The sequence below is a fragment of the Cucurbita maxima genome, unplaced genomic scaffold, assembly GCF_002738345.1.
Source record: "Cucurbita maxima cultivar Rimu unplaced genomic scaffold, Cmax_1.0 Cma_Scf00023, whole genome shotgun sequence".
Taxonomy (NCBI): Eukaryota; Viridiplantae; Streptophyta; class Magnoliopsida; order Cucurbitales; family Cucurbitaceae; genus Cucurbita; species Cucurbita maxima.
The window spans coordinates 2,937,319-2,950,549 of record NW_019272039.1 but is presented as its reverse complement, the minus strand read 5'-3'; the positions used below and the strand labels follow the sequence as shown (position 1 = coordinate 2,950,549).

General features: G+C 36.3%; 4 protein-coding genes across 7 annotated transcripts; 2 read left to right on the top strand and 2 right to left on the bottom strand.

The window, feature by feature from the left end:
• Positions 1 to 102: 102 nt before the first annotated feature.
• Positions 103 to 4,002, top strand: LOC111496834 (U-box domain-containing protein 4-like). 4 transcript variants are annotated; one of them, XM_023147363.1, is made up of 4 exons: positions 103 to 462; positions 1,451 to 2,498; positions 2,580 to 2,663; positions 3,905 to 3,981. In XM_023147363.1, exons 2-3 carry the CDS (start codon positions 1,647 to 1,649, stop codon positions 2,622 to 2,624), a joined length of 897 nt encoding a protein of 298 aa, XP_023003131.1. In that variant the 5' UTR covers positions 103 to 462; positions 1,451 to 1,646; the 3' UTR covers positions 2,625 to 2,663; positions 3,905 to 3,981. The 4 variants fall into 4 exon arrangements, with proteins under 4 accessions (XP_023003131.1, XP_023003129.1, XP_023003128.1 ...); XM_023147361.1 differs by having other exon boundaries at positions 104 to 462; positions 3,898 to 4,002; XM_023147360.1 differs by lacking the exon at positions 3,905 to 3,981 and having other exon boundaries at positions 106 to 462; positions 2,580 to 3,081.
• LOC111496836 (peamaclein-like) lies at positions 3,154 to 3,999 on the bottom strand. Its single transcript, XM_023147366.1, has 2 exons — positions 3,887 to 3,999; positions 3,154 to 3,766 (listed from the first exon to the last, which is right to left on the bottom strand). Exons 1-2 carry the CDS (start codon positions 3,984 to 3,986, stop codon positions 3,582 to 3,584), a joined length of 285 nt encoding a protein of 94 aa, XP_023003134.1. The 5' UTR covers positions 3,987 to 3,999; the 3' UTR covers positions 3,154 to 3,581.
• A 2,903-nt stretch (positions 4,003 to 6,905) lies between the features above and the next one.
• LOC111496835 (lysine-rich arabinogalactan protein 18-like) lies at positions 6,906 to 8,483 on the bottom strand. Its single transcript, XM_023147365.1, has 2 exons — positions 7,770 to 8,483; positions 6,906 to 7,255 (listed from the first exon to the last, which is right to left on the bottom strand). The coding sequence occupies exons 1-2, from the start codon at positions 8,430 to 8,432 to the stop codon at positions 7,163 to 7,165; spliced, it is 756 nt and encodes a 251-aa protein (XP_023003133.1). The 5' UTR covers positions 8,433 to 8,483; the 3' UTR covers positions 6,906 to 7,162.
• Positions 8,484 to 10,715: 2,232 nt separating this feature from the next.
• LOC111497395 lies at positions 10,716 to 12,645 on the top strand. The gene has a single exon (XM_023148183.1). It carries the CDS (start codon positions 10,825 to 10,827, stop codon positions 12,553 to 12,555), a length of 1,731 nt encoding a protein of 576 aa, XP_023003951.1. The 5' UTR covers positions 10,716 to 10,824; the 3' UTR covers positions 12,556 to 12,645.
• Positions 12,646 to 13,231: the final 586 nt, after the last annotated feature.

Sequence of the window (13,231 nt, the reverse complement as noted above, 5' to 3'; positions counted from 1 at the left end):
TGGGTCAAAAAAAAAAAAAAAAAAAAAAAAAAAAGACGAACAAAAAAGTGACGGATTTTGTGGGTGTGACTGAATATTGCATCAAGTCGTTTTTCATGCTTGGTTACAAAAATAAATATCCTACTAAAATTTGATGAATTCGGAGCTCCATTTATAGATTAAAATAGTAGAAATGGAAGATAACGACAAAAACTCAAATCCTTAAAAAAAATCAGTGTGGTGGAGGTGGTTGCCTCCGAATTCCCTCCGAGAAATGGCGGCATCTTACCCACCATAAATAATCAACGATCACATCCAATGGTATATCTGTAGCCGTTTTTTAAGAAAAAAGTTTAGAAGCTGGTATGAAAAGGGCATTCAGAAGAAGGGGAAGAAGAAGACTAAGACGAATTTCAGGAAGTCAGCATAAAAAGTTCTAACCACAAAACATTCTCCCTATTCTCTGGATTCCGTTTGATTTGGGTACTTCTTAGGAATTTCTTTACCTTCGTCTAGTTTTTCTTTCTTTTCTTTTCTTTTTTTGCAGTTTTTCCCTCTTTTGTTATCTGCTTTGGCTGCGTCGAAGTATGAACTTCATTATCTCAAAATTTTATCTATGCTGCTATAATCGAGTCGTCAAACGTTTCGTCTGGTATGTTTTTGAAACGCGAGAAAATTGATTCTGCTTATGGACTTTTCTTTTCTTTTTTTCTTTTTTAGAATTTTAATCGTTGATGTGAAGATAAGATGAGTTTGGGACTACTTGATGTTGTTTAGATATGATTACCATAGGAGGTAGTAGGTGAAGAAACATCTTAAGTAAGTTGGAGTTGGGATTAGCTGTCCTTATTTGCTCTCTTCTGATGATTTCCGTGCTATTGCGGATAAGTACTCCATCTGTTTGATTGCACGTTTCATTTATGTGAATGATATTCTGGGTTTCCGAGATAGAAATTCTGATTCTGATTCTCTCCCTCTCTCTGGGTTAGGATCTTTCTAATTTTGAATTAGGTGTGATGGTGATGTCAGGGTTGAAAGTGCGTTTGATTTGGGTCTTTGTTTTTTCTGATAAGAAAAAGAAAAAAAAAAAAACTATAACCAAAAGGCTGTTAGCAAAACTGATCGAGGAATGGATTATGATATTCTCAACTTCATATTTTCTTGACTTATTGATTGATGATTTATGGGATCTTTTAGAAGAAAAGTGTTTTGCAACGTTATTAAAAGTTGTAGAAGGTATGTGAACTTTGAAGCTTTATTCGAGGAAGTTGTTAACTTGTAGTAGTTTCGTATCATGGTCTCTACTCTACAATTAACGAATATGAGGCTGTAATTTGTAAATTACAAGTTCAAGACTGGTTTCTTCGTGCTTTCATTTGCATTCCACTTGCTTGTGGATTCTTCATAAACTGCTTGGATACTAGACCTGCCTCTGTCCAAGCTATTCCTTATTCTTCACTTGTTATATCAGACAACAGGTGAGGGAAGCAAAAATCAAACCTACCAAGTGGCAGTGGGCTGATAGCTAATACTAAGGATACTTGGAAGGTAAAATCCGATTCATCGACTGGCGCAACTTTGATTGTATTGCTGAAGGGAACGAAAAATCTTACCTCAAATGTTGATCACAAAAGCTCAAAGTTAAATATCTGAGATTTGTTCCTGAAATGGTTTCTTCTCCTGTACTAAAGGTTAATGCTGATCTCACATGCACCAAAGCCATAGTTGAAAAGTTGGTCGAAGACTTGTCGAGCCATACACTTGAAACTCTAAGGACTACTACTGCTGAACTGCGGTTGCTTACCAAGCTTAATGCGAAAAATCGGAGGGTGATTTCGGACTGTGGGGCAATTAACCTTTTAGTCAATTTGCTAAACTCTACTGACACACAAGTTCAAGAGAATGCTGTTACAGCACTTGTGAACTTGTCAATTGACAATAATTGCAAAATTATCATTGCTCAGGCCAATGCAATTGAAGCTTTGATTCACGTCCTTCAAACTGGTAGCCCAGAGGCAAAGGAAAACTCAGCTGCTACTCTTGGTAGTCTTTCAGTATGCGAGGATAACCAGGTTAACATTGGGAGGTCTGGGGCAATAGGGCCTCTGGTTGACTTGTTGAGGGATGGCACACCTCGAGGAAAGAAAGATGCTGCCACTGCTCTGTTTAATTTGTCATTGCTTTCCGAAAACAAGGCTAAAATTGTGGAGGCTGGATCTATCAAGCATCTTGTGAAGTTGATGGATCCAGCTGCTGGAATGGTTGAGAAGGCAGTGGTTGTTCTGGCAAATGTTGCATCAATAGATGAAGGGAGGATTGAAATTGTACGCGAGGGTGGTATTCCTTTGTTGGTTGACGCTGTTGAGTTAGGTTCTGCCAGGGCAAAAGAGTATGCAGCTGCTGCATTATTGTGGCTTTGTGCAATCTCCAGTAGGTTCTGCATCATGGCAATCCGAGAGGGAGCTGTCCCACCATTAGTGGCTTTGTCACAATCAGGCACAGCAAGGGCCAAGGAAAAGGTACATGACTATACTGAATTGTGTTTTCCTCGATTCCAAATTCACAATAGATTTTAAAAAGGAAAATTTGGCCACTTGCAGGCTCGGGCACTACTTGGCTGCTTCAGTAGAAATAAGCCCGTATGACAATGCTAAAAGTCTGGAAGTGACTAATTCTTAAACAAGGTTTGGCTGTTTCCATTGCGTTCATGGTGTACGATAGGATTGCTGTTAGGATAGAAATGGAAACATTAATGTGTATTAAGAGAATATTAGTATTTAGCTAAGGAGTTGTTAGTGGAGATTGGTTATAAATAGAATGAGTCATGAAGGGGCAATTGTTTAGTGTTTAGGCTTAAGTGATACCTCGAGACAACAGAGGTTAATTACTCAGGTTATCTTGCAGTTCTTCTATCTTTTATATTTCAGCATATTCGGGTTTTATCAATGTATTTACGTTCAGATGTTGCGTACATATGGGTTATTTCTCTGTAATTACTGGTGCAAAAAGAAAAGAAAAACGAGGGTATAATAAAGGAAGGATAGTTTTTATTGTTTCATGTTAAAAAATTGGTATTCCAATGTACAAGACGAAGGATTTGTTGTTGTTCTGAGCTTTAGGATTTCTCTGTCTCTCTCTCTTTTTTGTTGGTATTTGCATGTATTCTTTCCCTTGTCCCATCAAAAAGGTTTCATGGGTAACTTATTTTTCTAAAATTTCAAGCACTGAAATGAACACGAGCTGATGCGCTTGTGCATCTCGATCCTTGTCGAACAGATCTTTCAGTGTTGACGATTCATCTTTCTGATGAAGCATCAGACACAAAGTATTATTTTTTATTGCTTTTAGGGAGAAAAAATTCACCTAATTCTGGAAGCCCTTTTCTGTTTGATTCTATGCCACTATATATGGACTTATCAGAGAGCTTCCACTTGAATGGTCTTAGCTTTAATATGTTTCAGTCTGATTCAATGAATTTATTTGTTCATCTCACAGACACACTTACATTTAAGAAACTGCAGGGGAAAGGGAATTTTATTCAAGTGATTGAAAAGTGAAAACATGACAGATTTCTAGGGAGGAAAATTAAATGAAAAATAAAATCAAGGGCATTTAGATTTTCCCTTGGAGTTCAACTTGTCTCTATAGCAAGGACATTCTGACTTGTTTCCATAGGTTCCAGAGGGCACACACTTACATTGTTGGCAGCAGAGTCCACAATACTTAATACACCTGTCCTTCACCCCTGCATTCAAACATCTTGCCCCACATTTTGAATCACAAAAACCTTCCAAAAAAAGAAAAAAAAAAAAGGAAAAACAATAAATCAGTTATTCTCTTGGATGAATGAAGGGTTATATCTTCATTGCTAATAGTATTGATATTAATGGTAAAGCATTTGTCTTACTTGGAACATAGGTTGCAGAGGAATCAGCAATGGCATGTGGAAGGAGGAAGGAGCTCAGAATCAATGAGACAAGAACCAAACTGAGAGAACCAGACTTCATCTTTCTCCTTTTGTTTTAAGGTTAGTGTTCTACTGACATTTCATTACTTTCTATCTGATATTTATAGACTTGGTAAGTGGAGGACTGGAATGAGAGAAAGAGAGGAAGAGGTCCGTAAAGAATTGAAAAGTGGGGCTTGAATCAGTTGGATGACCCATGAGGGAAAGGCATGGAAAAATGTTTTAAGAATGGTTTACAGCTCGAACTAAAGTGTAAAGAAGCATGGTTTAGGTATGCTTGGGGGCATGAGCTTGTCCTTTTTTTTTTTGTATATGTTCCTTAGGAAGGTCACTAGCAGCTTCTTTTTGTGTCCTTGTGCAGTGTATTTTGTGGGGGTAATGGGAATGTGTTTCTTATGTATTGATCTGAACGTGGATTAGTTAGGAGGCTTTCAATCTATCAAATGCCCATTCAACTTATTGAAAATAGAAATCTTTAGTGATCAAATTTGAAATGAAGTAAGCTTTAGGGATGAAAACTACATTTTTTCCTGTTTTACAAATCTGAATTTGAACCCTTTTTCTGTTTGGAAAAGAGCTTGAACTAATTCTATGTTATATTATGCTGTGAACTAAATTTTTTTAAGCTGAACAAACCCATAAGAACTAAGTGGTAATTCTTAGCTACTGAGAAATATATGGAGTAGTTGAAATTGTATATAAAGGCTTGAGCTCTTTCTTCCCCCACTCTGGATTCCACAGTTGAGAAATATAAAATGGGACGTTTTCAATTATTGTACTTACTGTATTTCTTCATTTTAAATGAACCTTTGCGTGTGAGTACATGTAAGATTCTGTACTTCATGTTATGTTATCAATATAAAATTGAGCTGTTTTTGGCGATCTATGAAGGATATAAATACTGCTAGATCACTTCAAACTTCGTGTACTTTTGTACTAATGCTATATTGTAAAGAGAGAACTACTTGATTTTGGTTTAAGAGTAAGTTTGAGATGCCACACTGACTAAGATATTAGCAAGTAAGTTTCACATATCATTAGAACTTAACTTTATTTCTTTGATTTTTCCTGAAACTCCTCCCTGTACCCTAATCTTTCTTCCTTCATCTATCTTAGGGGTATGAGATCAGTAAAGACTAGAACTGACTGAACCGACTTCGGCCAGTCTGTTTATGTCATTTTTTAGTCGTGTTAGTTGGGTCGACCGTAAAAAATTGTGTAGGATTTGTCAACTACTACAACAGCATTAAAGGCTGCTATAGCAACTCCTTTAGGAAGTCCGAACCGATGATCTTCCCAAGGTGATGTAGTTTTTTTTGTTGTCTATATTCTATTCTGTTCTGCTTTTTTTTATCTAGGGGCAAATAGAACTGGACTGGCAAGCTGAACTGAACCGATTAAAGTTCTTAAAGTTTTGGTTCGGTTTGGTTCAAATTTTAAAGTTTTTCAATCTGAATCGGTTTGGTTCTACTTCAACTGACTTAGTTAAAAGCTTAGAGTAGTTAAATCTTTGAAAACGTAAACATGCCCAACATAGCAAGTATTTCTAAAGCATATTTAAGGGATAGAACTTTATTCACTTCAAAATTGGAATCGTTCCTAGTAAGTTTGATCAAGTTTGATAGGGTGATCCTAAAGATAATCTAAGCTCATATTGTAGCATTAATCGACTAAAGAAGCTCACAACTTTGTTCGGACGGGTTATTTGGAATTTCAAAGTAAGGATTATATTGAAGTTGAAGGTTGGATTGGATTCTTTCCTTAGTATGGAAGTTGAAATGCTATCTTATTACATCATATCTTTTGTCTTGTCTTTGTTGCTTTGATTTGCTCATACGAATATCTTCTTCTCAGCCATGGGAAAAGGTCGCAAAAGCATGGCCCAAAGACCACACTCCCATCTTTTTTTTCTCTCTCTCGGAGAATGGGGCTGTTACTTGTAAATTAGGTAAAACATCCTAATATTTATACCAAACTACAAAATTTAAATCAATGCAGATATTATATTCTCGACCAAAAGGTGAGGTTTGAATTTTTGTTTCTACTCCCAATATTGTTGAAATCGTATGATCTTATATTTCATTATAGCTTTATGATTCAAGTAGACCTCCCGAATTTATAGTTTTACCAATCAACAGTTCAATGTGTTTATGAGCGTCGGTCCCTTCAATGTAAATAATCTAAAGCACATTAACCTGACAAGTTCTAGAGCTAGTTTACTTTTGAAATATGGGTTTGAAGTCGTATTCTTTTTTCTTTTTTAATATATATTTTTTATTTAAATGATAGAAAAGAAAAAAATTCAATAGCCTTGTTCAGTGAACCAGTACGATTTTTTTCCAGCTCTCAAGACATGTCGGGCGAAATATGACCCACAATGTATGAAAACTTTATCAAACAAAACAAGAACCCATTAGACCTAAAATCATAATAAAGTAAAAAGAATATGTGAAGTATGTTTATAAAACAAAGTTTCAAAGACCTAAAATCATAATTGAATTTATGGCTCATTAACCCTTCTATTAAATTAAATTCACAATTGTTTTAAAATATTAAATGATAATTATAACAGCAAACCAATTTAAAAAAAAAAAAAAAAACAAAATTAGCCTCTACGCATGTTCAAAATTATTTATAAATTATACATGAACAAATTATAATGGTATTTATGGTAATTCCCAACCACAATTTATTTCATATGCGCCACCAAACATCGTATCCTTCAGATCTCATAGACCATTATATATTAAATACAGAACCAAATAAATAAATAAATAAATAAAAAATAAAGCAGTCTATCACTTCACTCATCCTGTCGGTGGACTACTGCTTTATAATGATTAAAGTTGCGTTATAGTAATTAAAAGAAAAAGATTATAATTACTTGATTTCCACATAATTTAATTTGTTATAATAAATTAACAGTAAATGATGGGAAGAAGAAATGAAAGAGAATTAATTACAGAACACAAAAGGATCCATCCAATCAAAATGTAATAATAAAAGATTTCCCCACTCCAAACCCCATCTCCATCCAAAATGTTCATCATCATCAAATCAAACGCCCCAGGGCTCATCAATTTCGTAAATCAAATTTCATCAATCAATTCAATGAAGAATATAATATAAAGCACCTCTTCCGATAGAGTACGGTGGCGGAAATTTAAACAAAAAAAGGATTAAATATAATAAATGAAGCACGATCACAAACTCTCTCTAGAACATGAAGCTGAAGACGGCGGCGGAAAATCCCAGAGCCAGGCTTCCGACCACCTTCTGCATGTTCCTCCTCAACGCTTCAGCTCCACTCTGCAACATAAAAACAGATCCAGGGCGTTATAAATATTAACTATTTAATCATATTAATTTAAAGATATAGAAACTGCATCTTCAAAAGCTGCAGACAATTTATTTTTTAAACGTGTTTGATCTGATAAAAAAAACTGGACGGACATTTAATACTCTCGAGTACTGTGTGATCTGACATTCTGACATTTTGATTCCTTTTCTTGCCGTGTTTTTTTAATCTTGGGTTAATCTTGTACTCAACTAAGGTAATTGTCTCAACTCAAGGCCTCTTACGCGCTAGATCCACGCGTGTCGGTGGCGCGTTGCGTTAGGCTTAGTCACTCTGCTATCGAGTACAGCAAATGCGGTCATTGATACAGCCCTAAGAGCGCTAACATGTGCCATTTTTATCCAAATTATAGAGAGATCTTGGCTGTGGATATTGATAATGGCGGTTTTTTTTAGGGATAATGCAGATCTTGAGCAAATTGACAATGCGCAGTAAATGCAGAGGTTTGGGTGAAAATTTAATTACCTTGTCGTCCAGTGAAGGGGCGGGGGAAGGACCTTCCTCACTTCCTCCTGGGGCTTCAGAGGGTGGAGCAGGTGGACCAAGCAACGCCGGAGAAGGAGCTGGTGCTTTGTGCTTCTTCGATTTCTTCTTGCTCGGCGCCGGCGACGGGACCTCAGCGGGAGGTGATGCGACCGGAGCAGGAGGAGCACTTTCGGGAGCGGGAGGAGATTCGATCGGAGTTGGTACGGGAGGAGAGCTCTCCGGAACTGGAACCGGTGGAGAACTGGCCGGAACTGGTACCGGCGGAGAGCTTGCTGGAACGGTAGCTGGCGGGGAGCTAGCCGGAACGGAAGCAGCTGGTGGAGAGCTAGCCGGAACGGAAGCAGCTGGTGGAGAGCTAGCCGGAACGGAAGCAGTTGGAGGAGTACTGGCCGGCGGAGAGGCCACTGGAGCGACTGCTGGTGGCGTAGATACCGGTGCTGGAGTGACCGGCTTTTGGGGAGCGGCAGCGGGAGATGAATTTGTCGGTGGCACAACAGGAGATGCTGCTGGAGGTGGATACTTCGCTGCTACAGGCGCGGGAGTCGCCGGAGTAGTAGTCGGAGCTGCAGCAGGAGACTGGCCACCGACACCGGCAACGACAGCGCAGATCAGAACGAGTGCGATCACAGATTGTCTCCCCATGTCTACTGAGTGAGCGTGTGTCGATGATGAAGTGGATGCATCGGAGGCCCAAGGTGTAATAGTGTATATATAGACCAGTAAATAACACCTCAAAGGACTCTTAAAAAAAAAAAAAAAAAAAAAAAGAAAAGACAACAGAACTGTAAGACAAATGGGGCCCACTATTAATGGGCCTGTTCTAGCCGTTGGGTGCGAAGAGAAGGGCCCACGTAGGGAATCGAACAAAAGAACGGTATAATACGGGTGGAAAGCCCATTAGTGTTTCTTTTCCTCTCTTTTTTAGGTTTAAACAAATGAGAATGAGTAAATAAAATTATAAAAAATTAAATTAAACTTAAGCTATGAAATTCGGTGCCATTTGAATACCAATAAAGCCACGTCAGCTAAATGAGGATTAGTTACGCGGTTTAGGATCCAATAATTTAGTTTGGAGGAGAGAGGGACTGGATACAGCTGGATGATTGATAGTGGGGCCCTTGCCAATTTCGACAATCCAATAACAGTTGGCCACGTGAACTGTCGCGTCAATTATGGCAGTCGCCTGAATTTGTTTTCTGCCACTCCCACCGCCCGACTTTTTCAAAAAAAGAAAAAGGAAGACTATATTTCTATTCATGTTTTCTTTTTCTTTTTTCTTTTTTCTTTTTAATAATAAAAATACCATATTTATATTCTTCCTTATATATATATATATTATATATATATGTATGCGTGTATTTCTAAACTTACTCTGTTCCACGGCACACGATAAAGTCGATGCAGTTTTGGGCCTTAACTGGACTGGATCAACTGATCTTCATACAAAACTTCGGCCCATAAAATGACAGCCCAATGGACATGACAAATTATAATTTTGGCCCATTTCTTTGTCTTCCTCTCTCCCTAACTCCAGTCTCTGTTGATGTTCTCTTGTTAGTCAAGACTAGGGCAGGTTTTTTTTTATTATTCTATAGTTCATCATAAATTATGTTATTATTAAAATGAAAGTCTCTAATATAATATCAAAAGAGCAATTTCAAATATAAGAAAATTTTTATTTGCTTTGACATCTCTATTCCTTGGGACGGTTCTAATACCGTTGTGTTTTGGATCCTTGATTTTATGAATTTGTATTTGAATGTTGATTTTTGTAATAATACGAGTCTATTTAAAGCATTTACAATTTGATTTTTTAGATGGTTCTCTTGAGATATTTTCGATTATTTATTTACTTTGGGCGTGTTATAGCTAAATTGAATTCTTAAACTAAGGACATAAACTTTGAACGTTAGCTTAAAAGTATGCATTCGTTCGAAATTACTAACAAAGAAATATAATCCTGTCATTATATATATATATATATATATATATAGAAGAACTTAATAATAATCAATGTAGCATGCTAATGCCTATGGTTAGTGTGTTAAAAGTGCATGCAGCCGCATTTTCTTGAGACCCAACCCCATCATACCTGTCATTATGTATATATATATATATTTTAATTTATTAAGGAATTGGTTTGCTTTTTTCTTTTTTTAATCTTAATTTAAAATTTTCATCTTTTACTTCTCCAACCAACACATGGATTTTGCACCATTTTCTTAAGGAGATTTGGATTAACCTTTTTTAAAAGTTACATCAAACTCGCTTCGATCGTTTTTTGATGGTAAAAGATAGAAATTCATTATTTATTTATTTCCCACCTTTTATATGGGTTATAGTCCATAAAATAAAATATAAAACCAAAGTTGAAATATAATAATTTTTGTCTACATGTTTGCATGGTGGGTTCATTGAACTCAAAGTTAGGAGTTATCTGTCCTTTTTTGTAATTAGATGACCCAACCCAAAATTTGTATTAACATTCCAGCTTTTAAATATATATTAAAGAGGGTTTTTATACACTTACAAAATATAAATAATTTTATCTTTTATTTTATATATTCTTTAATGGAAGATATATATATATATATATTTGAATATTGATCTTATAAGTCCTATTTTCAATAATAAAGTTAAATTTTCAAGAATTATGTTTTTTTTTTTTTATAAAAAAAAGTTATGGTTAGTGTAAAATAAGGATAGAACATTGTCGGATAATAGCCCATTGGTCAACTTTAACCTCTGGAAATCATACACATGTTGTACATGCAAAGTATAGGCGTGTATTACTTCTTAATTCATATTTATCTCTTTACATATTTAATTTTAAAATGAGATATGATACAAAGATTTAGCAATTCTTAGTGCAAAATATTCTTTTAGTTCATAAACATCTATTATTAAATTGAAGTTTATTTTTTAATTTTGATGCAATAAGGTGGACCATGCCCACTCTCTCTTTTCTCTCTTCAAATTTCAGACGCAAATCTTGAGCTTCTCCAAACCCCTTCGTGTCCCTTAATCCTCTCTAATGGCGGAAAGGCCTAAAAATGATCATCCCATTAGATCGCCTGACATAGCCCTCCCTTTCTGCTTCTTCTGCATGATGAACGAACCCGACCCAGTTCTCAGAACGCTCAAAATTACCGAATACTTCAAAGAAATGCCTACGAGAGATGATCGGGAGTCTGTTCTTGCATTGAGTGGGCTCTGGAGCATCGCCATGACTCGACCCAATAACCCGGAATTTCCTGAGATTGGGATTTTCGAGTGCATGGCAAAGCTTATTTGCAGAGGAATTAGTGATAGGGAATGGTTGCTTAGAGACCAGAACGTTTATATTCCTTACTATGCTGCTCATATTATTGGGTCTTATGTCATGAACAGAGCTGAATTTGCTGAAATTGCTGTTGAATCTGGTGTAATTCCTCCATTAATGGAGCTTTTGAAAGGAAAAATCAGCTGGGTTGAGCAGAGAGTGGCCGTTCGAGCTCTTGGACATCTGGCAAGCCATGAAAAGACATTCGAATCTGTAGCTGAAATTGGAGGTGGGGTCGTGGAATTGGCAATGGAAATTTCTTCAATATTTGTCGAAAATGTTTACAGACAATTCTTCTGTCTAAAACAGAGGTTGAAATATCAACGAAATTTGCTCACGAGAGGCCTCGGAGGGGTAGAAATTGAGAACAGAAAAGCAGAGGAATGGGCCATTCAAACGCAGTGTTGGTCTCTTCATCTTCTTAATTGCTTCGCTCGTAAAGAGAGACATTTGAATTTACTCTGTAAAAGGGATTTCTTGAAGAATTTGTGTCAAATTTGGGGTGGATTAATGATCCCAGAAGCCCCTGGCGGAATTGGGCTTCTGAAAACTCTGTGTAAAACAGAGCCCGGAAGAAAAATGGTGGCGGATTTAGAACAAGTCTTGAAATCACTGTGTGTTCTTGCAAGATCCTCAGATGAACGGCAGGTTATGGCAATTGAGTGCCTTTTGAGTTTGATCAAAGACCCAGAAACCCGACACAGAGTTCTCGAAATCTCTGTTTTGTCTCTTGTCGATTTGGTAGAGCTGGAAAACGGCAGTGAATTAAAGAAACCAAAATTGGGAAACACTTTAACCCAAGCATTGTTGCAAGATTATCACAAAATCAAATATGGAAATCAGAAGCTGCACAGTGAGAGAGCCAAGAGAGCTTTAGAGGAAATCTGGGAGTTAAAAGTTGAGAAGAAGAGGAGAGAGAAATTGATGTCCGAGAAAGAGATGAAAAAGAGGAAACTCTTGGTGGGTATTCTGAAAAAACAGGGGAATCACAAATTTAGAAACGGAGAGATTGAAAAAGCTGCAATGAAATACACAGAAGCTTTGAATATATGTATACCCAAAATGAGAAAACAGAGATTAGTGCTTTATAGCAACAGAGCTCAATGTTTTCTTCTACTGAGAAACCCAGAATCCGCCATTAGTGACACAACTCGAGCTCTGTGTTTATCAAAACAGGGGAGTCCTCACAGTCGAAGCCTGTGGAGAAGATCACAGGCTTATGATATGATGGGATTGGCTAAAGAGAGCTTGATGGATTGCTTGCTATTTGCTTGCTGCAGAATTAAGTTGAAGCACAATATTCCGTGTTATGCTGCTCGGATGATCAGCAAGCAGGCGAATGCCACGTCAGTATTTGGTTGTGTGAAGGTTAGAACATTCGAAGAGACGAAGAGCTTGCTCGAGAATCGCCAATGGGGGAATATGACGATTGGAGGATGTTGATGAGGAAGATGAAGCAGAAGAAGAATGGGTGTAGGACTGAGTTTGAATTCTTGTTTCCAATCCCATGCAATATGTGGCTGTTGGTGCGTTGACATCCTTATTTTTCTGTTCTTAATATTTTACTTGAGAACAAAATAGATAAATAACAATTCTTAAAAAGAAAACTCATTATTAAATATATTTTTGTTTCTTCAAGAAAAATAAAAAATAAGAAATGGTAAATTAGATTTTATTTATATATTTATTTTATGAGCCACAAATGTATTGTATTGTTGTGATTTGTTATCATTTTATATATTTGTCACTTTAATATATTATTTATTAATTATTAGAGCCCTGATTTATGCCAAACTACCTACCAAATAGATTAATAATTATTATGGATAAAATTTTTATTATAAAAATACCATAATAAAAAATAAAAAAAAAGGAAGATTCTCAACGAAAAATCTTTCATTTTTAGTTAAAAACTATGAGAATTCAAATAGCTTTTTAGTCGAAAATGTATAAAATTATGCTTATTTTAACAAGCAACAGTGAATTTCCTGACTTAGCTGTAAAATAGATTAGTTAGTTAAAGTTACCATACAATAAACTTATTTTATATGTAAATGAGAGAGATAGAAAAACGAAACCTACAAAAGTCTTTGGACAACATGATCGGATTTCAAATCCT